At 56.8% G+C, this 22188-nt stretch overlaps 1 protein-coding gene across 4 annotated transcripts in view; it reads left to right on the plus strand.

The window, feature by feature from the left end:
* Window positions 1-22188, plus strand: part of PLXNA1 (plexin A1) — a 125948-nt gene that overhangs the window by 78999 nt on the left and 24761 nt on the right. For all 4 annotated transcript variants that reach the window (XM_052777117.1, XM_052777116.1, XM_052777120.1 and 1 more), the window contains exons 11-22: window positions 5222-5318; window positions 5692-5882; window positions 9679-9830; window positions 10183-10303; window positions 10649-10785; window positions 11333-11500; window positions 12385-12478; window positions 12969-13208; window positions 13388-13531; window positions 14281-14515; window positions 15890-16032; window positions 19250-19506. In XM_052777117.1, the coding sequence (XP_052633077.1) occupies window positions 5222-5318; window positions 5692-5882; window positions 9679-9830; window positions 10183-10303; window positions 10649-10785; window positions 11333-11500; window positions 12385-12478; window positions 12969-13208; window positions 13388-13531; window positions 14281-14515; window positions 15890-16032; window positions 19250-19506 (1979 nt within the window). The remainder of the gene's footprint in view (window positions 1-5221; window positions 5319-5691; window positions 5883-9678; window positions 9831-10182; window positions 10304-10648; window positions 10786-11332; window positions 11501-12384; window positions 12479-12968; window positions 13209-13387; window positions 13532-14280; window positions 14516-15889; window positions 16033-19249; window positions 19507-22188) is intronic.

The following is a 22188-nucleotide window of genomic DNA, read 5'->3' on the forward strand; positions in this document are numbered from 1 at the left end:
ACCCTGCCCACCCATTTGGCTGCGGCTCTGGAGGTCTCTCCCCTCCGGCCAGGCTCGGGTCGGGATGTTCACCCAGGAGCGGCTTATTCCCGTGACAAAGCGATGTGGGTGCAGAGCAAGCTGGGCTGGCAGGGTGGGCACGTGAGTGGTACCCAGCACGGATGCTGAGGCGCCCAGCCCCAGGCGTGGGTGCTGGGAAGGCAGACAGGACCTGGTAGATTTACATTTTCCGGGTATTATTTTATTGCGGTGGAGCCTGGGTGTTGCTCTGACATATTCCCAGGGTCTCGGGTTCTCACTTACACCCTGCCGAATTTTGGGCAGGAGGAATCCAGGTGAAGAAAGTTGTGTGTGATGGGGGAGGAAAGGAGGAGATTTATGTGAAAAGAGCAAAAGGAGATCCAGAATCAGAGGCCAAGCGTTACCGTCAAGTTGTGCTGTTGTGTGGCTGACGGTATTTTACTAGGCCTAGGGTATATTTATAGAGGAACATAAATCATACACACATGCCCTGTTCTGAGCACCACACACCTCCGGTATACGTATCTCTAATTAACCAGCCATGGAGAGGGAAACAGGATTGGAGCCCGCAACCCCAGCACCGTTCGCCAACAAAGCCGTGCTCTCCGTCCTAGCGGTGCCTACATTTATCTTTCCTGCAGCAGTGTTTAAAGTGAAAAGGGAGTATCAGGAGAGTTTGATAGGATCCAATTAAATTCCAGCAGATAAAATAATGATGAATTGCAGTTGAGCCCTGGCGAGACGCGATGTACATTACTGCCGTCCCCGTAGTGCAGGGAAGAAGTTGAGGTCATCAGCTACAGAAAAATAGGACACAGCTGCAGCCCAAGCGCTCCTCCAGAAATGCAGCCCAGGGGGGTGGTGCATGTGGGAGGGAAGGGGCTTGCAAGGGAAATTTGGATGTGTGGGTTTGCTCGCAGAGGAGCAGCCCCTCCGCTGCCTTCCTCGAGGCTGGGTTGTGCAGGTTGCGGCTGGAGTGGGAAGGATGCCCCGTGGCAAGGGGCCGCCCTGCCTCATCTGGGCTGGGAAGGGCTAGTGCCTTGGCTAGTTGGCACGGCGCTTGCAGGAGCATCCTGAAGTGCATCTCAGTGCAGTCTGCCCCCACATTTGGGCTACCCCCTCGCTGGCTGTGGCTCTGTCCCGTGGGAGTGCGGCTCCCTGGAGGCACCTTCTCGGAGCACTGAATCCCTCACCCCAAGGGGAGCTGCGCAGCTCTCGGTGCCCATCGCTGCTAGCTGGTGGGTGAGCAGTGGGCTTGCTAGGACCAAATGTGAGACCTTCAGGGGAGGTGGCACCCATAGCCCTCACAGTGTGCTGGGCTGGTGGGCATCACCCGCATGGGGATGGGGTGAGCGTGAGAATCGGAAACGTGAGAAGCACATGAGGTTGTTGGCTGTTACTTGGGAAGATGCCTGAGATAAGTTTTGGGTGAAGAGCCTCGAGAAAGGCTTAGTGAGGAGTCCTCTTGCCTGAACCACATCCCTGCAGAAGGAGACCTTGCTGAGAATAGCTGTATGCAGGTTGGTGGGACTGGCGTTTCATCTGTCAGCCCTTCCACGCTTGCCTTGTAGGCTCTTCCAGAGAGGGACGGAAAGGCTGGCCCGGTTAGTTAAGGAGCCAAGCAGCTCACATTTCTGTTGCTGACTCACTCGATGACATCTTTTCTCCCATCCCCTTCTGTGGACTGTGCCGTGTGAGAACGCTTCTCTTTTGGGTGCTGCTGGTTTGCTCTCGGGTCCTGTGCCTGTCGTTTTTTGCTCCCAGAGCAAATGTCCCTTTCCCATAACTCGGCCTCGTGGCAGCTGCCGTGTCACATCATCCTTCGGCACAGCCGGGGAGTCCCGGGCACCTTTGTAGAGCGAAAGGTGGTCTGATAGCAGGAGGACTGCCTGGGGAGGTGCATCCCCCCCCCCCCGCTCACACCCGCCCTGGCCTCCCCTCCTGTGGCTCATCCCAGATCGCTGCCAGCCACAGTGATTGATTAACCGTGAAGTTAATAACAGTTAAGTGTTTAATGGATGTTTAGCACCGTGTTAGCTAGAAACAGGGAGAAGCCAGCGTGATGGGACCTGCTGGCTGTCCATGGGCTCTTGCCTGGATTCCATGGGATGGACAGATTGGTAAGCAACCCCCTGCTTGATTCCTACTGGTTGTGGGGGATTCAGGGCTGGAAAGTGGCCGCTGCTTTGCTCAGCTGCTGTGGCCTGGATCCTGCCACCTCCCTGGCTGTGGCTGTGCCCATGGGTGGAGAGGGCACCTTCCTGCCCACACTATGGCAAGAGCAGCTACGAGGAGGCCTTTTGAAAATGTCCTTCAAAATAAGGGGTGCTTTGGAAATTAGGGAGGGACCTGATGGATCTTGGCCATCCCAGGAGGCTGAGCCCTGAGCCCCTGCAGCCGCAGCTCCTGCCCGCACGCAGCCAAGCCATGACTCTAGCTCCGGCATCCTACAGGGACCAGTAATGGCATCTAAGCTGCGGACCCGCTGCCCGTCTCTGTAGGGCAGGTGAGAGGCTGCTGTCAGACACGCAGACGCCGAGGACACGTTTTTCATTGATATCTGTGTTCCCTTGGTGATCCCACGCCGTGAACGCCAGCTGGGGCGATGACTCCTGCTCCTGCCTGCTGCTTCCCTCCGCGCAGTCCTGTGCTCCCGGCTGCTCCCCACTGTCCGCTCCAGCTCCGTGCTGCAGCAAATTCAGCATCCTCAGCACGGTGTCCTTTCCCAGAGGGACACAGTCTCTTGTGCAATTGCCCTGTTGCTGTCTCGGGGCTGGTGCATGAAGAGTTAATGCTCTCCCTCCCTCTCCCCCCTATTCTTCTTCCTCCAGCCCACCTCCCAGAAGAACTAATTTTCAAAAGCAGCCGGGGCAGAGAGATGCAAATAAGTGTTTTGGACAGCTGCAGGCTGGATGCCTTCCCAAGATGCCAGAGCCCCAAATGAGACATGTCAGAGTACAAATTGAAAATGCCAATTTCACTTACGCTGCCACGTGGCTCGTCACAGCTAAATTCTGCTCCGATGCCGCCACCGCCCTCCCCAGCACGTGCTCCCTCCTGCTGCCAGGGGATGGTCTCTGCTCGCTGCTGTGGGTCTGGCCGGCTCCTCATCATGGTCCCGTTGGGGATTTCCCTGAGTGGCCGTAGGATAGGGGAAGGTGAACAAATCTAGACTCCCAGCCTGGTTCTGGCTCCATCTTCCCAGGCCTGATGACGGGAATGTTGCCGAGAGGCTCTGGTTGTAGATGGTGCGTGGTGGAGATGTGGCTGAAGGTCCTCTGAGCAAACATCGAGAGAGGTGCCGTGTCTGAGGGTCTGCATGGTGGGGGGAGAAGGGGCTCTTCCTGTAGAGGGGAGATGGCGGTGGAGCTGTTGGGTGCTCAAGAAAGGGTTGAGTTTGCAGATGGACGTCTTATGCCTTACAGCTGCTGCATGCGGTTGTTCAGCAGCAGCCTTCTTCCCTGGGGAGGGCTGCGTTTTGGGGTCTTCCACGCCGTGTTTGGGTGGGGTAGCTGCTGGACATAGGACCACTAGCCAAAAGCTGAGGAGGTGTAACCGAGAACCAGGCTTGGCCTCTCATTTTCACCTCGTAGGGTTGAGGGAGGGGTGCGTTGCCATAGCCATGTCTCACAGCGGGTGTCTGCCCTGTTTTGGTGCCGTGTCTGATGCTGGACTGTGGCTGGTGACGCTGTCTGGTTGGGAGAGACTCAGCACGGAAGGGACCAGCTTTGATTCCGAGGTGAGAAGGACCCAAGCATCTCTTGCTTCCCACATCCAGCTGGGCGCACTGGCTTCCTTCGTGGGCCGTGTCCCTGCCTCTTGTGGAGGGCGTTGAGCAGAGCAGACCCACCGGAGTTGTCCCTGGCGCTGGCAGGGGACAAGTGTGCTCCGTGGGGCAGCAGCTGGGGCAGTGCTGGCGGAGGTGCTGAGGCCACCTCCTCCAGGTACAGCACCGGGGCTGTGAAAGGTGATGCTTGGGCTGGCTGGAGGTGGTGGCAGGGCTGTGGCCGGGTGAGCCGCTGCCGGCGCATCCGCCGCTCCCTAACAAACTCCAGCAACCCATGAATCATTCATTTAATCTCTCCTGACACGCCTGTCATTTTCTCGGGCGAGGAGCGGGGAATCTCTTGCCGAAGGAGGTCATTAGCTGTCAGGGACGGTTCCGACTGCCTTCCTGCCTCCGTATCGATTAAACCTCTCCGCCCGCATGCGGGGGCTGTGCAGGGAATATTGATGGGGCTGCCGGGACTGGGGCTCGGGTGTCGAGGCGGGGGAGAGGGGTTTGGATGGGGAGGAGGCACTGGCCAGGCTGGAAGGAGCAACGGAGGTGAGTATGTCCGGACAGCCGCGGGTGCTGGGGCCTGAGTTTGGGGTCCCCTAGAGCTGGGGGGCAGGATCCCCCAGCGTCACCTCCCTACATGGGAGCTCGGGGGATCAGGGTGGTGGTGCCAGTCCTGGAGTGGGATACAGCCGACGGCCGAGCACAGTGTGGGGCTGGGAGTGGGGCAGCTGGGGGTGCGGTGCGGAGGTGGTGTGCAGAAGGGAGGGTTGCTCTCCCGAGATCTTTCCAAGGGCTGGCGTGGCAGCAGGCTGGTGCCTGGCTCTGTCCCACCCATGGCCGTGTGGCTGCAGCTTTATGTCATTGTGTTACGGGTGACAGGGCTGGAGGGGACCACGGGGGACATCCTCCCACCAGGTGTCGGGGCCGCCTCTACCGAATCTGCTTTTGCCATGTGCCCAGCCTGTCCTCCCCGAGCTTCGCTAATGATGAGTGTGATCCCAAACATCCAACTGAGCGTCCCTGGAGTGGGGAGGACATGGGGGTGGGCTCGGATGCCTGGCGGGGAGAAGTATGTGTGTGCCGCAGAGACACCATCTGTTTCCTCCTCTCCCAGCAGCAGCAGCTTCAGACCTTTGGGTTAACGGGTTTTGGGTCTATTTAGAAAAACTCTGTTTTGCTTATTTATCTTTTTTTGCCAGTCCAGCCTACTGGTTTGCCTGTGCTGTGTCCAATGCTTTGACCAGTGGCTGTTAGATCTGTCTGTTCCTAGCCAGCAAGTCTGAACCTGGCCCCTATCCCTCTCTTCTGGGTTGATGGGAGACATCCACGTAACTGGGTTGTACGCCTCTCTGTGCCCCTCACCGGGACGTTTCGCCTCACCGATTAACGGGCTCTGCCTCCTTCTGTCCCCTCCTGCAGTATTTCTATGAAGGGAATGACATCAGTGACCTGCCGGTCAACTTGTCTGTGGTCTGGAATGGGAACTTCGTCATCGACAACCCCCAGAACATCCAGGGTGAGTGAGGGATGGGATGGGGGTGGGAAAGTAGCCCGGTGCCCCCCGCAGCCTCCAGCCCACCCCTCTCCCTGGCCCTGACCATGGTTTGCACCAGTGCCTTGGGGAAGGAAGCGATGCTCCGGCTGCATCAATCAGATGGGTTTCTAAACAAGAGGCTTTCCTCCAGGAAGCTTTGGGAGAAAGCCCAAAGCTCTGCCTCGCTGTTGAGTCCAGGGCGCTGGTGCCTCTTGTCCATGGGGGTTTGTCCTCCCGGGAGCTGCTGGCATGCATGCGGTGGGAGGGGGCGAGAGCGGGTGCCCTTCTCCCCAAAACCCTGTGCCCATGGGCTGGGGGAGCCATGCTGACCCCTGCGCTCCTCCTGCTGTTGCAGCCCACCTGTACAAGTGCTCAGCCCTGCGGGAGAGCTGCGGTCTGTGCCTCAAGGCCGACCCGCGCTTCGAGTGCGGCTGGTGCGTGTCGGAAAGGCGCTGCTCGCTGCGGCAGCACTGCCTGGCCTACGAGAGCAGCTGGATGCATGCCAGCAGCGGCAACAGCCGCTGCACCGACCCCAAGATCACCAAGGTACACGGGGACGGATGGGCGGTGATGTCCGATGCCAGGGGACTGGGATGGGAGATAGAAGATGGGGATGGGGTCAGAGATGGAGATGGGGGTGGGGATGGGGCTCTCTGGTGGCACTTCACAGCAGCCAGATCTACTCCGTGTTTAGGACTGAGCATCTCTTGTCGCCACTTTCATTTCCAAGGCTGAAATCCTTTGTCCACCACCCCTGTGCACTGAGCTTTCTGGCCCATCACCAGGATTCCTACCGCTCCTGCACATGACTGGAGGATCCTGGGAAAGCTGTGGCTCTAGGTTGCTCTTCCTCGTGTCGCCATGCTCACCGGGGCCAGTAGTTCATCATCATCCCCCTTCCCTGACATCTTTTATGACCTTTGCTTAATAAGATTGTGTATATTGATGTTCACATGCCTGTCAGGCTGGGGTCCAAGTGCATGAGGAGGGACTGGTGGGTATTTCTGCTGGATACCTTCTGTTTAGCTGCGGCTGGCTGGGCCTTGCCGGTGTTAATTACTGGAGTCTTAGCACAGGATCTGATCTGTTTGGGTTTCAGTGTCTTATCTGATGGAAGCTGGAAATGAGAGTCATGCCTTTTCCCCGTGCTGCGTGCCTCTTGCAGGGTACAGCTGCTGCAGTGTGCTGGGTAGCAGCCATGCGGGGAGAGGGGCTGCCCCCTCAGTGGGCACGTCCCTGCCTGCAAAGAGCCCTGCCTGTGAGAAGTACTGCGTGGAAAGAGTTGCCTGGGGCTGGCAGAGTGCTGGCAGGAGAAGGGATCCGTTCCTGGGGGAGTGGGGTCGAGCGCCAGAGCCTGCATCCCCACAAGGAGGTCGACTAGGTTAGATATTAGGAAAAATTTTTTTACTGAGAGGGTTGTCAAACATTGGAATGGGCTGCCCAGGGAAGTGGTTGAGTCACCATCCCTGGAGGTATTCAAAAAGCGAGTGGATAGGGTACTCCAGGGCATGGTTTAGGGGGCATGGTTAATGGTTGGACTTGATGATCTTGAAGGTCTTTTCCAACCGAAATGATTCTATGATTCTATGACTGTTGTGTGTGTGGCTGCAGGGCTCCCCATCCCTGCTGGCTTCCCACCGTGCTCAGGCTGAACTTCCCAAAGCTGGACCGCTGGGGATGGTGGGACTGGAGACTGCAGTGGTTGGGTCGTGCCCAGGGTGGCCTCGCTGTAGGCTGCGCCCTGTCCTCTTGTGCTTGCATGGCTAGGGCTGCAGGCATCCGCACACACACCGCTCACAGCAGCTTCCTAGCAGCTGGTGGTCTCCAGCCTCGGTAGCAGCTCTTCTGCCCTGAATCATTATGAAATTTTGCAGTAATTGCAGGTGCAGCAGAAACAGATTTGTTAGCAGGTGGGCTTGACCTTGGCGCTGCTCTGCGTTAGTGCCCTCGGAGCTGGTGGTTGGTGTGGATGTGTGTAGCTATCGGTGTGATGCTCCTCCGGCAGCCTGCCTGCTGCTTCCCACAACCCCTGTCCCACACCCCGGGCTGTGGGCAGGCTTGGAAATCGTCCAGAGAGCAGACAGGTGCAGAGGGGGCAGCATGGGGTGGTGCGGGAAAAGAGTCTCCTACAGCGATTTCAGGAGAACCTGGAGCCTCCTTCCTGGCCAGCCTACTGGGATGCAGGTGTCTTCATGGGTGGTGGGACTGGGCTGGGAGATGACCATGATTCTCCACCCTTGGAGCGAAGAATCACTTACCTGTTGCTCGGTGTTGGGGATGAGGCCCCTCCAAACCTCTGTTGGGTCCTGCCCAGCGCTGGCTGTGACCCTCGGAGCGATATCCCTTCCCCTGGGAATGGGGAACCGTAAGCCCAGTGCTTGTGCCCACCAGAGCCCTTTGCTTGTTGATGTAAAAGGACCCTGTGTAACAAATTAGCAGAAAAGTGGCTGTGTTTGTCAGGGCCAGGAGTTTGGAGGTGGAGGGGGGAAAGGGGAGGCTCGAGCAGCCCCTGCTCTTCTCGTCAGCTCCCTCCTCCCGCGCACCTTGTTTAGCCATGACCTCCCCGCGCTGGGTGGCCAACAATGTCATTTCATTCCCGGACTTGTTTCTCCCCGAACGCGTGGCCCTTGTCAGCTTTGCCGCAGAGGAGGAGGAATCGAACGTGCTGGAGCAGCTTTTAACACTCATTCAGAAACACCAAACAAACAGCTGCTTCTTGCCAGCTGCCCCAGCGGAACTCGATTTAGGGGGAAGACCCAACCTGATGCTGGCTGCAGCTGCCATAACGAGCTCCGATCCCAGACTTGGGCAGGGGCTGAGCTGGGTTTAGGCAAACAGCGGTTCCCCAGAGCCCTGGAGGGTTTTGTTGCCGTGTAAATTGTGAGTTGTGGCTGCCTCAGCAGGAGTTGGGGTCCCAGGCACCGGTCCCAGCTCTGATGCTGTCCTGGGACAAGTCCCGCAGGCTGCCTGTGTGCAGGGTGGACCGACTGCCCCCATTCGTGCGGGCTGAAGGTGATCAGCCCGGTGTGAATCCGGAGGACAGCCGTTAACCCTAGAGGCGATGGCTGCGGCAGGGCTGTGCAGAAACAGCCCCTGGCTCCGTGTGGTCCATTGGGGCTGGGGATATGGCCAATGTCCGCTGCTGCACGTTTCCCACCCTCCACTCGCCCGCCTTTCCTCACTGCGGGGGTGATGTGCAGGAGCGAGCCCTGCACGAGGAGGAGGAAAAGGAGGAGGAGGAGACTCCAGCTGGCTCAGGCCCCAGGGTTGCAGCCGCCGAGATTTGCCAGGAATGCAAAGAGCTCGCACGTGCTTGGTCGCAGCGTGAGCATGGCTGTAGCTTGAGCCTGTCCAGGCGCTGGGCTTAGCGTTGGCAGAGATGCCTCCCGGTGCCGGCGCCGCAGGAGCGTGAGCAGAGGAGGGAAGCACCTGCAACAAAATGGTCCCTTTTCCTGGGTCAGGATGCACCATCCTCCTGGACTGACCCAGCCTACATTACTCTCTCCCTCATGGGCCGCCTGCAGCTGCCTTTTCCCCTGCTCTGTCTCGGTATCACCAGGGACCCAACCCGGTCCCAGCCGGGGCGTGCAGCCCTGCCATTCATCCCAGTTAGTGCTGCAGGTGGATGCTGGGCCCTGGGGCTGGCGGGCGCTGACGTAAAACTGCCTGTAATTGCTTGGTTGGAGGCAGCGGTGGGCCCGTGCCTCCGTTCATCCCTCATCCCACCGCCGTCTGTCAGGCCACACCTGCTCACTTTTTTGGGCATCATCCTGGTAAATGAGGCACAGTGCCGGGGTAAGGTCCCCTCCCTTCCTAGCCGGCCTCGGCACAGGGTTTGCCGGCAGAGAGAAATACTTTTCCCCCGTGCCTGTCGTGCAGGGACCTGTTCGAGATGCTTTGTCCTTTGAGGAGATCTTGGACATGGGGACCTCGTCCCTCGGTATGTGGGACCTGGCCAAAAGCCAGGCAGATCCACGTGCTTCCTCATCGGCTCAGCTGGAGCTGTGGCTGACGGTGCCCTGTCTCCTCCCCATCCATGTCCTTGTCACCTGCGAGGTAGCTCTGTCTGCAGCAGGGTGTCCAAATCCCAACCCTCTGCTTGGACACATCTGGCATCTCCTGGCTTGTTCCTGGGGGAATTTGTGGCTGCGGCTGTCATTCGGGAGGTCTCTCCCACTCTGTGGGCTCCTTACAGATGCGCTGGCATTTATCATCACCCATCTGCTCCTCGCTGCTCTTAGGGGAGTAACACACACCCTGCGGCTGCCAGGGCTGCAGCCTGCCTGAGCGAGGTGTCCCTGCGGCTCTCCTCCCTTGGCTGACGGGCCATGCTCTCTCCTAGCTGTCCCCTGAGACCGGCCCCAGGCAAGGGGGGACCCGTCTGACCATCACCGGTGAGAACCTGGGCCTGAAGTTTGAAGATGTTCGCTGGGGCGTTCGAGTCGGCAAAGTGATGTGCATCCCCATCGAGAGCGAGTACATCAGCGCTGAGCAGTAAGTGCCTGGTGAGGGGTAGGCGTGCTCCAGATCGCCTTGGTAGGTTGGGGACGGGGGTGCTGGTGTTCAAATGCTGCCCATGGCTGCAGAAGAGATGGAGGTGACTGGGCTGAACTGGGAGAGAAGTACCTGATGGTTGTGGTTGCTCTGGGAGGAGCCCAAAGGCTTTGGGGTAGCTCCCCCAGGGCTGGCAGTGCCAACAGCCACCACCTTGGTTTCTCATGAACCTGCTGGCACCTGGGACCTTTACTTGGTGTCAGATCTGTCCCTTCCTGAAGCCGGTTCCCACCATGGCACAGGGAGCGTCTTGGTGCCGGGACACTGAGAGCTCCTTCCTCGCATCCCTTAGGATCGTGTGTGAAATTGGAGATGCCAGCCCGAGCAAGGTCCACGAGGCGCGGGTAGAAGTGTGCATCCGTGACTGCTCACCCAGCTACCGGGCCACGTCCCCCAAGAGCTTCACCTTCGTGGTAGGTCCCGTGCTGGGGGACAAGTCTGGCACCACGGGAGGGAGGTGATGCTGGGCAGTTTTGGGTGGTTTTCCAGGCGAGTTGGAAAATCGGCCATCATTTCCCAGGGGGGCAGGTGGGGATGCTCTGGGCAGGCATTGGGTCACGCTGGTTGAATTTCTCCAAGACGGCCACTGCTCTGCCTCCCCGCGGTCCTGCTGGCACTGCCAGCCCTTAGCACCATGCCCTGCCCTGAAACACATGTCCCTCTCCTCTGTGGCCCTGTCACCTGCTCGGGGCTGCCTGGGGACACGGGTTTTGGTCCCCAGCCTGTCTGACACCAGGGATACTCTCTTCCTTTGGCAGACGCCCACTTTCTCCCGCGTGGTCCCAGCCCGGGGTCCTCTCTCTGGCGGCACCTGGATCGCCATCGAAGGCAGCCACCTCAATGCCGGCAGCAACGTCTCTGTGACCATTGGAGGACGGCCTTGTGCTTTTTCGTGGTGAGGGGCACAGAGGGTGGTGGAGGATGGGCACCGGGCACCTCCGGAGGCAGCGGGACCCCCTGGTAGAGCAGCAGCCAGGAGCCCGTGCTGGGGAGCCAGGAGGGACCCCGGGAGCCAAACCCCATGGGCAGCCGGAGGCGTCTCCCCCCAAAACCTCTGTGTGTCAGAGGCTGCAGGAAGAGCAGATTTTTCTCTAAAAGCACAAAGCCCTGAGGCATGAAGTGGATAATTTTTAGATTAGGGATGATAATGGAGCGGCTCTTTAAATATTTTCCTGCGGTAATTACTGGTTATCAGCCCTAATCGCTGCTGTTTGCAGCAGCCGCACGATGGGAACGCTCAGGAGCTGCTCAGCCTTTCCTGGCTGCCTTTTGTTTCAGTTCTTGGTTTTATTTTCTTTTTTTCCTCCTTTCTCTCTTCACCCCCGCCCCGGCAGTTTCAGAAGGGGAGAGAGGCAGGGGGCTCATGGGCAGCATCGGCCACCTCCAGCCGCCCTCGCCTCCCTCCTGCCCGCGCACTGACGGGTTGCGCGTTTCTGCCCCAGGAGAAGCGCCCGCGAGATCCGGTGCAGGACCCCCCCTGGTCACACCCCCGGCGGCTCTCCCATCCTCATCAACATCAACCGGGCAGAGCTGAGCAACCCGGAGGTGAAGTACAACTACACGGAGGACCCCACCATCCAGAAGATCGATCCCGAGTGGAGCATCAACAGGTGAATTGTGGGGCGCCCACGGGGAGCTTCTGGGACGTGTGGGGGGCTGTTTTCCGCATGGATTCCCCCCCTCTCTGATGGGTACATCTCAGTACTGCTGTGATAGCCGCCGGGCCGTGCTCCAGAGATGTGGCGAGAGGAGTGTGAGCAATGGCTTGGCACCGAGGCCCTGCTAACTCCTGGCCTGCAGTGCTTAGCCTGGCAGGGGGCAAGAGCAGAGTGTGCTTTGGATCTGCGTAATTTCAGCTTGACATTTGGCGGCGGCAAATAAAATTAAAATATTTCCCATCGGGGGATTTTTTGAAATGTTTACATATTTTTCTAAAAGGTTTGAATTGGCTGGAGAGGAGGCGAAGGAATCCATTAAGAGCTAGTGCCAAGGGAAACCTTCCCCAGGGTGTTGATGAGGAGTGAGCTCCCCAGGGGTATGGCCGAGCTCTCCAGGACCGCAGGGTTTTTAACACCAAGCCGTGGAGAAAACCCAGCAGGGCTCAGCCTGCCCTGCCACCCGCTGCCTGCATGGTGGAGAAGGGGGTGGCAGAAAGGACCTCCTTCTTGGGATGCTTTTCCATTGCGGACACCTGGTCTCCTTTAGCTTGGGAGCTGCCTTCAGACCCCAAACCCAGACACAGGGTGGGATGTTAGTGTTAATTAGCAGGTTTTATCTCTCTAGTTGGCCCCTGGGTCAGCTGAGATGATTTGGCAGTGGTACATGCCGGATCCTGCCAGCCATGGTGACATTTGGGTAGGATATGAGGTCCTGGGGGCATTGTGGTTCACCCAGGCTGGGGCAGATGGGCATCTGGCTGGTGAGGATGGGTGCTGTCCTCCCAAAAGTGGGGACCCAGTGCCAAGCTGCCTTTCTTAACCCATTGTCTCCATAGCGGTGGGACGCTGCTGACCGTGACCGGCACCAACCTGGCCACCATCAAAGAGCCCAGGATCCGGGCCAAGTACTGCAGCTCTGAAAGAGAGAACGTAAGTGGTGTTGGTTGGGGCTGGGGGCAGAGCACAAGGAGGAGGGATGCCGTCCCTCTGCAACGCAGGGCAGAAAGCGCATCCCTTGCTCATCAGGTGTGATGACGTGGAAGGACTGAGGTCCAGGGGCTGCCACCCAAACGGAGGCACCGATCTCCCTGCAAAGCCTCTGGCCAGGTGCTGCCAGGAGAGGACTGAGATCTGAGTGTGTGCAAAACTGATGGGAGGTTTGTGGGATGTCTGCAGGATAGTGACGGGAAAAGCCCGTCCCCAGCGAGCTCCCACCTGCCACCCCTCGCACATCCATTGAAGACAGGAGTCTCTCTGCCCCAGGGCGGGATGTGGCACCTGTTGATGTAACAGCACAGGACAGGAGATCCCAAGCCTAAACCTCCTGTCCAGAGCCACTGCTTGCAGGAGATCCCTGTGGGGTCTGATCCTGACCTCCCTGCCGGGAGCTGGGTCTGACCTCGGTCCGTGCCTCCTGCAGAACTGCACTGTCTACAATGACACCACCATGGTGTGCTACGCGCCCTCCATCGACAACCCCGTGCGGAGCCCTCCGGAGGTCGGTGACCGCCCAGATGAGATCGGCTTCATCATGGATAACGTCCAGGCCCTGCTGATCATCAACACCACCAACTTCGTCTACTACCCGGACCCTGTCTTCGAGCCGCTTAGCCCCACGGGGATGCTGGAGCTGAAGCCCAGCTCTCCCCTCATCCTCAAGGTAAGGCAGCGTGCCCCTGGGGGCAGAGGGATAGGGACATGTCCCTCTGTGGAGGTGGCTTTTTGTCTCTCCTGGGGCTAAGTCCTGCACTGCGAGAGCAGAAATTGCTTTATGTTGGTTTTTTTTAAGCATTCCCCATTGCACGAGAACTGACAATCTCATTCCTTGTTCCCTCAAAGGGCAGGAACCTGCTCCCACCAGCTGCCGGTAACTCCCGCCTGAACTACACGGTGCTGATCGGAGACACTCCCTGCACCCTGACCGTCTCTGAGACCCAGCTCCTCTGCGAGTCCCCCAACCTCACCGGCCAGCACAAAGTCACGGTAAATGCTGACACCGGTACCTTTGCTTCTCATGTCCCATGTGTCACAGAGGTTCATTCTTTATCCTGGCACTGGCCCTGCTGTGTGCTCGTCCTCAGCTGAGGACCGGATAGCCAGTGCACGTGCAGGAGCATCCCCAGGAGCTATCTTCCTGATCCCTGGGCATTGCTCTCCCTAATTTGCTAGGACCAAATACTTTGTCCCCTCCCCAGCACGCTCAGCCAGGCATTCCTGTGCCCTGGGTGGCCCTGGCTGGCCCTGCCAGCAACCTCCCTTCCCTGCTGGGTGCCAAGGCACAGCCAGTGCCAAGGCGGGGGGCAGTTCCCACCCCTTCCCTCCGGTGCTGGCTCACGCCGTAAGGAAGGCTCCTTTGTTTGTGGGGTTGTAGCGGAACGGTGCTCGTGCTTCAGGACCCCGCCAGGTTGAAAGGGACGCAGCACGGCCCCCCCCAGGCTCCCCACCCGTGGGGGAACTTGCTTCACATCCCATCTGTTACTGTAATGTTGTCTGAATGAGACATCAAACTCTGCCTGCTCTGCGCGCGTGTTGGCAGCGTGTGTCCTGCATCCCATTAAAGCCCACCGTACTGCTCCGGACCAGCTCCTGCCATCCCTGTGTTTTTCTGCATCCTTCCTCCCCCGGGCTGGGAGTCATCCCCCAGTTCCCAGCACGGTGGGCATGGTGGGGAGGGCTGCCATGGGCACATGCTCCCTGACACCAAGTCCATTTTTTCTCCCACCATGGTGCAGATCAAGGCTGGAGGGTTTGAGTTCTCCCCAGGGACACTGCAGATCTACTCGGACAGCCTGCTCACCCTGCCTGCCATCATCGGGATCGGCGGCGGGGGTGGTCTGCTCCTCCTCATCATCATCATTGTCCTCATCGCCTACAAGCGCAAGTCCCGGGATGCTGACCGGACCCTGAAACGCCTCCAGCTGCAGATGGACAACCTGGAGTCCAGGGTGGCCCTGGAATGCAAAGAGGGTGAGGGATCCCTGTGCTGTGAACGTGGGGGTCTTGGAGGGTCTTGTACCGTCCCGAGGCTCAGCATGCTCCCACCCTTTCCCCGCTGCCTTCCAGAGAGGGTATGGGAATGGGCAAAGCTGCTTTGTCAGAGAAAGCAAACTCATTTTGGGTGGGATTTGGGGATTTTTCCAGTTAAGAAATACCCCTCCATTTCTCCAAATGGGAGAAAAGAGAGCAAGGAGGGTAGCGAGGGCTGCCTGTGAGCACGCAGTCGGTCTCTCATTATGTGACAGACGGATGCTGTGAAATTGGACAGAATTCCTTGTATGATCCTGCTGATAAAACCTAATTGCCCATTATCCCCCTGAGCTGGCTCCCGAGGCCCCGACCCTGCCAGCCACAGCCACAACCAGCCTGGGTGCTGCAGATGGAGTAGGCACCGAAAACAAGATAATAAAAAGGGGAAAGAAAGAAAAACCCTTTGCTCCCCCAAATCCCCATCGCTACACATGCCTGTGGATGGCACTGGTGACAGGGAGAGGGGAGGGAGCTGGTGGAGGGGATGGTGTCTTGTCTTCCACAGCTGGCAGATAAAAGGATCTGCTTTTAATTAAAAGGCACAATCTCTTCCTTGCCTTTTCTCTTTTCTAGTCCCACTAGTTACAGATAAGATAGCACGCCTTTCAAGCTGACGGTTTGTTTTTTCTCATCAGGCTGACGAGCCTGCAGTCCTCTGCCTGGCTTTCAGCTCCCTTTAAAGTGCCGTTAATTTGATTTTTCTGAGGGTTTTCTCCCCCCTGCAACCCCTTTCCCTGGTGCATCTCCAGGACTCCTCTCCCGTCAGCTTTTCCCTGTAGGTGCAATTAAAGGTTCAGGACCCCCCCCCCCTCCCCTCCCCAGCATCACGTTCCCCTGGGAGTCGCGGCTGCCTCTGCTCGGATTGGGAGGTGCTGGGGTGGGTGTGTTCAAGCTCTTCTTTCGAGTAGTATTTAGGTCAAAAAGAAATGAGGACATTCTTGTGGTTTAGGCTAACGTTTTCCCCCAGAAGCTCTGGCTTTGTTCAAGCCTTGTGGTTCCCTGCTGCCCCCAGCATCCCTGGGAGGCTGCGAGTGCTGAGCAGGGGGGATTTGAGCCCCCCTGTACCCAGCTGTCCTGTTCCCAAATCTGGCACTTGAATTATTCTGGGGAAGTCTTCCCCACCCTCCGCAGCTCAGTTTCTCCATCTGTGAGATGGGGACAGCGATCACAGCCTGCTGCGGGGAGGGATGAGGAGCTGATTTATGCCTGGGGGTCCCGCCCATGGGGTGCCGGGGGGTGTGGCGGAGGCTGGGTGCCGATGCTGCGTGCTGGGACTCTGGAACGTGTTGCTTAATTCTGCTTTTCCCACCCCAGCCTTCGCTGAGCTGCAGACTGACATTAACGAGCTGACCAACGACCTGGACGGGGCTGGCATCCCCTTTCTGGATTACCGTACCTACGCCATGCGGGTTCTCTTCCCAGGGATAGAAGACCACCCCGTGCTGAAGGAGATGGAGGTGTGGTTCTGTCTGTCTCTGTAGTGTTTCATGCTGGGGATGTGCCTCTGCATAATCCCCTGCGCGAGTCCCCGTGCCCCAAGTGTAGGGCTGGAGAGATGCCTTGGTTGGAGGCTGGCCTGGCCCGGTGCGGCAAAGAGCATCTCGCCGCGTGGCAGCCGACGCAAATGTGGAACGCCTGCCGAATGGTTACTGCACTCTCTGACATTAATATCAATATTTATATTAATATCATTGCTGCTGTCATTTTCTACAGCACTTGCTTTATTCAATTGGGTTTGTTTGATGCCTGACCGGCCGCTCGTTTCTAGCAGGCTTGTCCAACATCGCCTGCTTGCTTGGCTCCGTTTCCCCATGCAGAACCCATCCTTGGCATCCTTTCCTTGCTCCCCAAACCAACTCCCTCTGCTCTCCCGGCCTCCCCAGGTCTGTTTAATTTAGTGCGTGCAATCGCACAGCAATTGGCTTCTCGTTTGCTGGGCTGCCGAGGCCACTCTTGATTAGAGAAAGGAGGGGAGCTGACCTTAGCTTCCCCTCGCTGCTGACCCGGCACAGTAATTATTGTCGACGTGGGCTTCACAATGTATTTAGGCGAAGTAATTGGCCCTGGTGCAAGATGCACGGTCACTAATTACAACACAACAAGCTCTTACCAACTGCAAGTGCACGTGCTGGTGTTGTACGCCAGCATGGCTACAGCACAGGGCCCTGGCCCTCTGCCTGCTCTCTTTCCCTGGTCCCTAATCCCAGCTCTGGAGGGCGGCGGGGACCCCGTTTCCATGGATTTCCCCTTGCAGCTCGGGTTTCCGGATGCTCGGATGCTCGGAGCCGCAGCAGGCGTGAGCGTAGCCCTCCCTGGGGCACAGCCCTTCCTGTCTGTGCAAACGCCTGGCTCTCCTCTCACCTCTGCTCTCGCTCTTAAGGATTTTCCCTAAAGAGAGCGGGGTGGAAAGGGTATCAAAAAGGGTATCAGAGGAGGAATTTTGCTTTGGCCATGGCAGGCTGGGTGGGAGTTCATCTGCTTCCAGCTCCTAATTCAAAACATCCCACTGCAGAGAGCACGCCAGCTCAGCCTGGCCTGGGAAATAAGGGGTTAAAGTTGCAAAGGAGCAAAAAAAAAAAAAAAAAATCCCCCGAAGAGATTAAATAAAGCAACTACAGTTGTGTAAGCGTCATATAATTTAATCAGGTTTGCTTTTATTTGTCTTTTTACTCAGAGTGTAACATTAGCTATTGCAAGTGACGGGAGGAAACGGCACTTGCTCACGCACACGCTAATCCGCAGTGAGCATCAGGCAGTCGGTACCAGCTCCCTTTCTCTTTAGGTTTTGGGGGGGAGGTTTTTTGCTTTGTGCGAATTTAAGCCTGATTAAATATTTAATTCAGTATTGTTCATTTATTTCTGCTAATGATCAGCAAGTTAAACATGGGGGCCCAGGGAGGCGACAGGGATGGGGGGGCTCAGGCATTGCCACACTGCTTGTGATGGGAGTTTCATGTCCTCCCGTGCTCCCTGCCAAGGCTCCAGTGGGATGGTCACTGTTGGGCAGGACCCATTTCTCATCTTATTAGAGATCCTCCTTTTCCACTGAAGGGAGAAAGTCTCTCGTCCCATGGTCTCCTTTGCCTGGTCTTGGCTGCAAAAGCACCAGCAACACACAGGAGTGGGGATGCAGCACGTCTCCCTCTGCCCCAGTTTTACTGGTGGGTCTGGTAGGTCTCCAGTGCAGCTGCTGTGCGCCAGCTGGCTCTCGGGTCTTCCCATGCTGAGGAATCAACTGGCATCTCTGTGTCCCCATAGGGAGCAGCCGATGCTGCTGAACCTCAGGCATCTGCCTGAGTTACCAGCATCATTGCATCGAGGTCCCCACGTAGGCTGGAGGGAGGGACTCCGGGAAAACATAATTTAAAGCATTTCTATTCCTAGCAGGATGTTATCCTCCAACCTGCATTAAGGGAAATTGAGCCACGTGCTTGCTTGCGTGGTGCCCGCAAGAGGTACCCTGAGGATGGGGGCAGAGAGGGTTTGTCACTCCCCCATCGCCCTTCTGGGATGCTCTGGGGCAGATGTCCCCCCTCGCTTAGGTGATGAGGGTGACAGTGGCACCTGGGGGCTCGTATCGCAGAACTGACAAGGACTGGGTGGGAAACGGGGTTTTTGTCCAGTGGCAAAGAGCGTTTGGGGGGAGGAAGTTACAACCGCAAGGAGTTTTGCTGAACCAAAGAGCACAGATCCAAAGTTTTGATTGAAGTGAAATGATTTGATGTGTCAAAACCCTGTTCTTCATTTTGAGTTGGTGTTTTGAAATGAAAAGTGTTGTTTTGTCTCCAAATATCAACATGAAATGAAATTTTTCACTTATTCTCCCAATCAGGAAGACAAGGGGGGAAAAAAAAAATCATTAAAATTGACGTTTTACCACAGCAAGGCTTTTATTCAGAGGAAACCGTCTTTTCTAATGGGAAAACGTTTGTGTTGTAGAAATGTTCATTTCTGATAAGAAATGTGGTCAGGACTGACCAGAGCTGGGCTGACGACGGCAGCGCAGGAATGAAAGCATCTCAGACTAGTCCCTGCTGAGTCCTACACAGCCAGGTGTGGCCAGAAATACACCTTCAAATGTCTCAAGAGGAAAGGCAATATTTCAGGCTGTGGTCAGGAGTGGGGCATACCCAAGTTTCTGCTATTTGCTTCCCTGTCTGAAATGCAGCCCCCCAAAACCAGGCAGGTTTGCTGCCAGCGGAGCTCAGGGTTATGGCTTTATTTGCTTTCTGTGCGATACCCAAAGCATGTGTTGCGGTGTCTTGGGTGGGAATTGAGCTGCTTGTTAGCTGAAATTGAAAATTGTAATTTGTGTGTGTGTTTGAGAGAGAAAAAGAGTTTGTTTATGAGAGGGAAGTGCGTGTATATGCTTGCACATGCGTGAGAGAGTCTTTGTATGGAAGCGTGTGTGTATATATATACACTGATGACCCGAGACTGTGTTAACCCGATGCTGAGATATTACAAACCAGATAATGCTTCTGGAGGGAACTGAGGCTGATCACCAAAGAGGAAGTTTGGTAGTAAGCAGAGAACAAATCCAGCTGCTTTTTGACCCTTTTTCATCCTTTCCTCTTGGGCGATGAGGGTGAATTCAGGATCTTGTGCAGCCCAACCACCTTGTCATTGCCCTCCCGCTCGAGCCCATCTCCCAGCTTTGCTCTATCCTTGCAGGTCCAGGCAAATGTGGAGAAGTCCTTGACCCTCTTTGGGCAGCTCCTGAACAAGAAGCATTTCTTGCTGACCTTCATCCGCACTCTGGAGGCTCAGCGGAGCTTCTCCATGCGGGACCGTGGCAACGTGGCCTCCCTCATCATGACAGCGCTGCAGGGTGAGATGGAGTACGCCACGGGCGTGCTGAAGCAGCTCCTCTCCGACCTCATCGAGAAGAACCTGGAGAGTAAGAACCACCCCAAGCTGCTTTTGCGGAGGTGAGTGTCCATCCAAGAGGTCAGAGCTGTGCGACAGTGCCCAGTCTCTTCTGAGCATGTGGACATAAGCTGGTGTCCTTTAGGGATGCCATCAGTGATGGCTTTGGTGTTGGCTGTGGCAGTGTCGGCACCAGGTCTGTGGTCAAGCATTTTCTTGCCTGTCTGCATGCAAGTATGAGAGGGATGTGGGACCACCTGGACCCAGCCAACTCAGGAGTTGCCCATGGGATGTTCTTGCTCTGGTTTGGCCCATGCAGGTTCATGTTGTCTGGGAAGGAGGGAGCAAGATGCTTGGCAGTTGCCGGCTGCGTAGGCTGGTGCAGGGAGGATGCATGCTGGTGTCAGGCGCTGTCGTGTATCTCTGCAGCGATGCTTCCACCCGCCTTCCCTTTTCCAGGTGACCAGGCGGTCCCCCGCACCTCTCAGCACGTGGGGCAGCTCTTGCCTTGCCTGGAGGCTGCCTTGCTGCACGGGTGCCTCCACGGGCTGGCAGCAGGCAGGAGTCCTCCTTTCCCCGCTGCTTCCTTGGGGCTTGCCCACCTTTCCGGGCACGTGGGGGTTTTCCTGGGAAAGCCAAGCGGATCTTTGCAAGCTGGGAGTCTCGCCGGGGCTGGGGGGGGAGCGCGAGCAGGAGGCAGCGTGCCAAGCCCTGCCGTGAGTCTGCCTGGCCCATCAATATTTAATGATAGCTCTGAGCTCTCCTTCATCACGGGCTGATGAATATTGAAAGATACACCAAGTGCTGAACAAAAACAATTAATAAGCTCCACCAGCCCAGCTTGAGGCCCTCTGAGCCATCTTCTCCCTTCGCATGCCGTACCGTGCCTCCCCATGTCCGCCTCCATCAGCCCGGTGCCACCAGCTTCCAGTGGATACACAGGGACGGCTGAGAGCCACGGGGCTGGCAAGTCAGCAGAAAGGCTCAAGAAAACCAGAGCATCTTTCAAACATCAACCAATGTTCGTGGCATGGCCAGACCAGACAAACCCTCTTGGGTTTTGTGTGCCTGGCCCTGGGCAGACACCTGGAGAAGGCACAGATGCGAGCTTGTCCCAGTTACATCCCTGCTACCTTCCCTTGGCCGGTCTCTTTAGGCACATTGCTTTCTTACTTTCTCTGCTTCATTCATCACATTACAAGGGTGCCCTTAATTTCTCAAAGCACCTCATTAGCAATGTGCCAGAGAGGGGGTGCAGTGCAGACCTGTGGCTGGCCGGGAGAGGGGTGGGTCTTGGAGGTGCTGACCCCTGCACCCCATCTCTGTTCCCTGAGTGCATCCTTAGGCTCTTCCCTTCTTACTGTCCCTCCACAACACCAGGCTTCACTGAAATTTTTAAACTGCACTTCTAGCTCCTGGGTCTCTCAGAGCATCACGAAGCCGCTGCCATTGGAGCAAAACTCCGGAATGAAGTAAATCAATAAAATATAAATAAAAGGCAGTGCAGGGAGGCCAGCAGCTGCAATGGCTGAGCTGTGGGAGTGACACAGGGGCAGAGCCCAGCCCGCACCAGTGCGGCAAGAGCCGGCAGCCTGAGGACTGTGGGTGCCCAGCCATGGAGCTTGAGGGCCCATTGCAGGTGGAGCTGCAGGAGGCTTAGGACAGGGATGAAGTCCCCTGGCCAGTACCTTGCTTGTGCCTCCCTGAGTGATATTCAATGAAGAGACTTTGTTCTTCCTGCAGCCACGGTGTGGAACGAGTGGTGCTGAGGGCTGTGCTTCTCTATCCTTTTGATTAGCCCTGCTGTTGGGCGTGAGAGTGTGCTTACCGCCCAGGGCAACTGGATTAACAGTGATCTAACTGGGGAGAGCTGTTATTTATTATTTTGTTACTGGATAATCCCCCCATTGCTGTGGCATCTGGCTCTATTTGGGATAAAGACAAACATCCGCAGGAGCTCGGGTAGTGGCACTTCAGACGAGTGTTACAGGCTTGTCAGCAAAGGACCTGGTCTGGGGCCGGGGAGGATGTCTGCTGAATAGCTTCAGTCTACCCCTCCCTTGGCTTCCTCCCCATGTCTCTTTCCTTCTCCCTTTTTTTTTCTCTTGATGGATTAATCTTAACCCAGCAGGCACAGGAAGGCTTCCCTCCCCTGCAGGCTCAGGTATTACCATCCCCTAATGGTTTAAGGAGGGCTGTGCTATTCCAGGGAGGGTAAAAAGGGCTAAGCCCCATTAGCATGAGCGAAAGCCTTGGAAGGGACCATATGACCCTGAGTCAGCTTGAATAAACTCTGGGAGAGTGAATTTCGTACCCCAGCCATCTGGCCATCGGGAGCTGCTCCTGGCCCATCTGCTGGGCATGGCATTGCCGTTGGGCAGTGGAACTCCTTCTGGTGGCTCTGAGGTTCAGGTTCCTTCTGGGTTTTGTTTCTTGAGTCAACCCATTTGTATCCGTTCCTGTGGTGCAACATGAATGCAGCCATGTCCCTGAGGTTATTAGTATTGCTTGTGCTTTCAGGAGCATCTGCGTTTGCAAGTGGCTGATCTGATGATTAATGGGTGGATAAGCTGAAGAAGCCTAACCAGAGAGGGTCGAGGGGCTGGATGGCATTTTTACTTTAAAGGAAGCGAAAGACACTTTAAAAAAAATGGACGTGTTAAGGGGAATTTTAATCCTATGGCAGTGAGACCAGGCTGTGGTGCAGAGACAGGCACGTTAAGCTGCCCTTGTAGGGCTGCATG

Source organism: Harpia harpyja, chromosome Z, assembly GCF_026419915.1.
Source record: "Harpia harpyja isolate bHarHar1 chromosome Z, bHarHar1 primary haplotype, whole genome shotgun sequence".
Lineage (NCBI taxonomy): Eukaryota > Metazoa > Chordata > Aves > Accipitriformes > Accipitridae > Harpia > Harpia harpyja.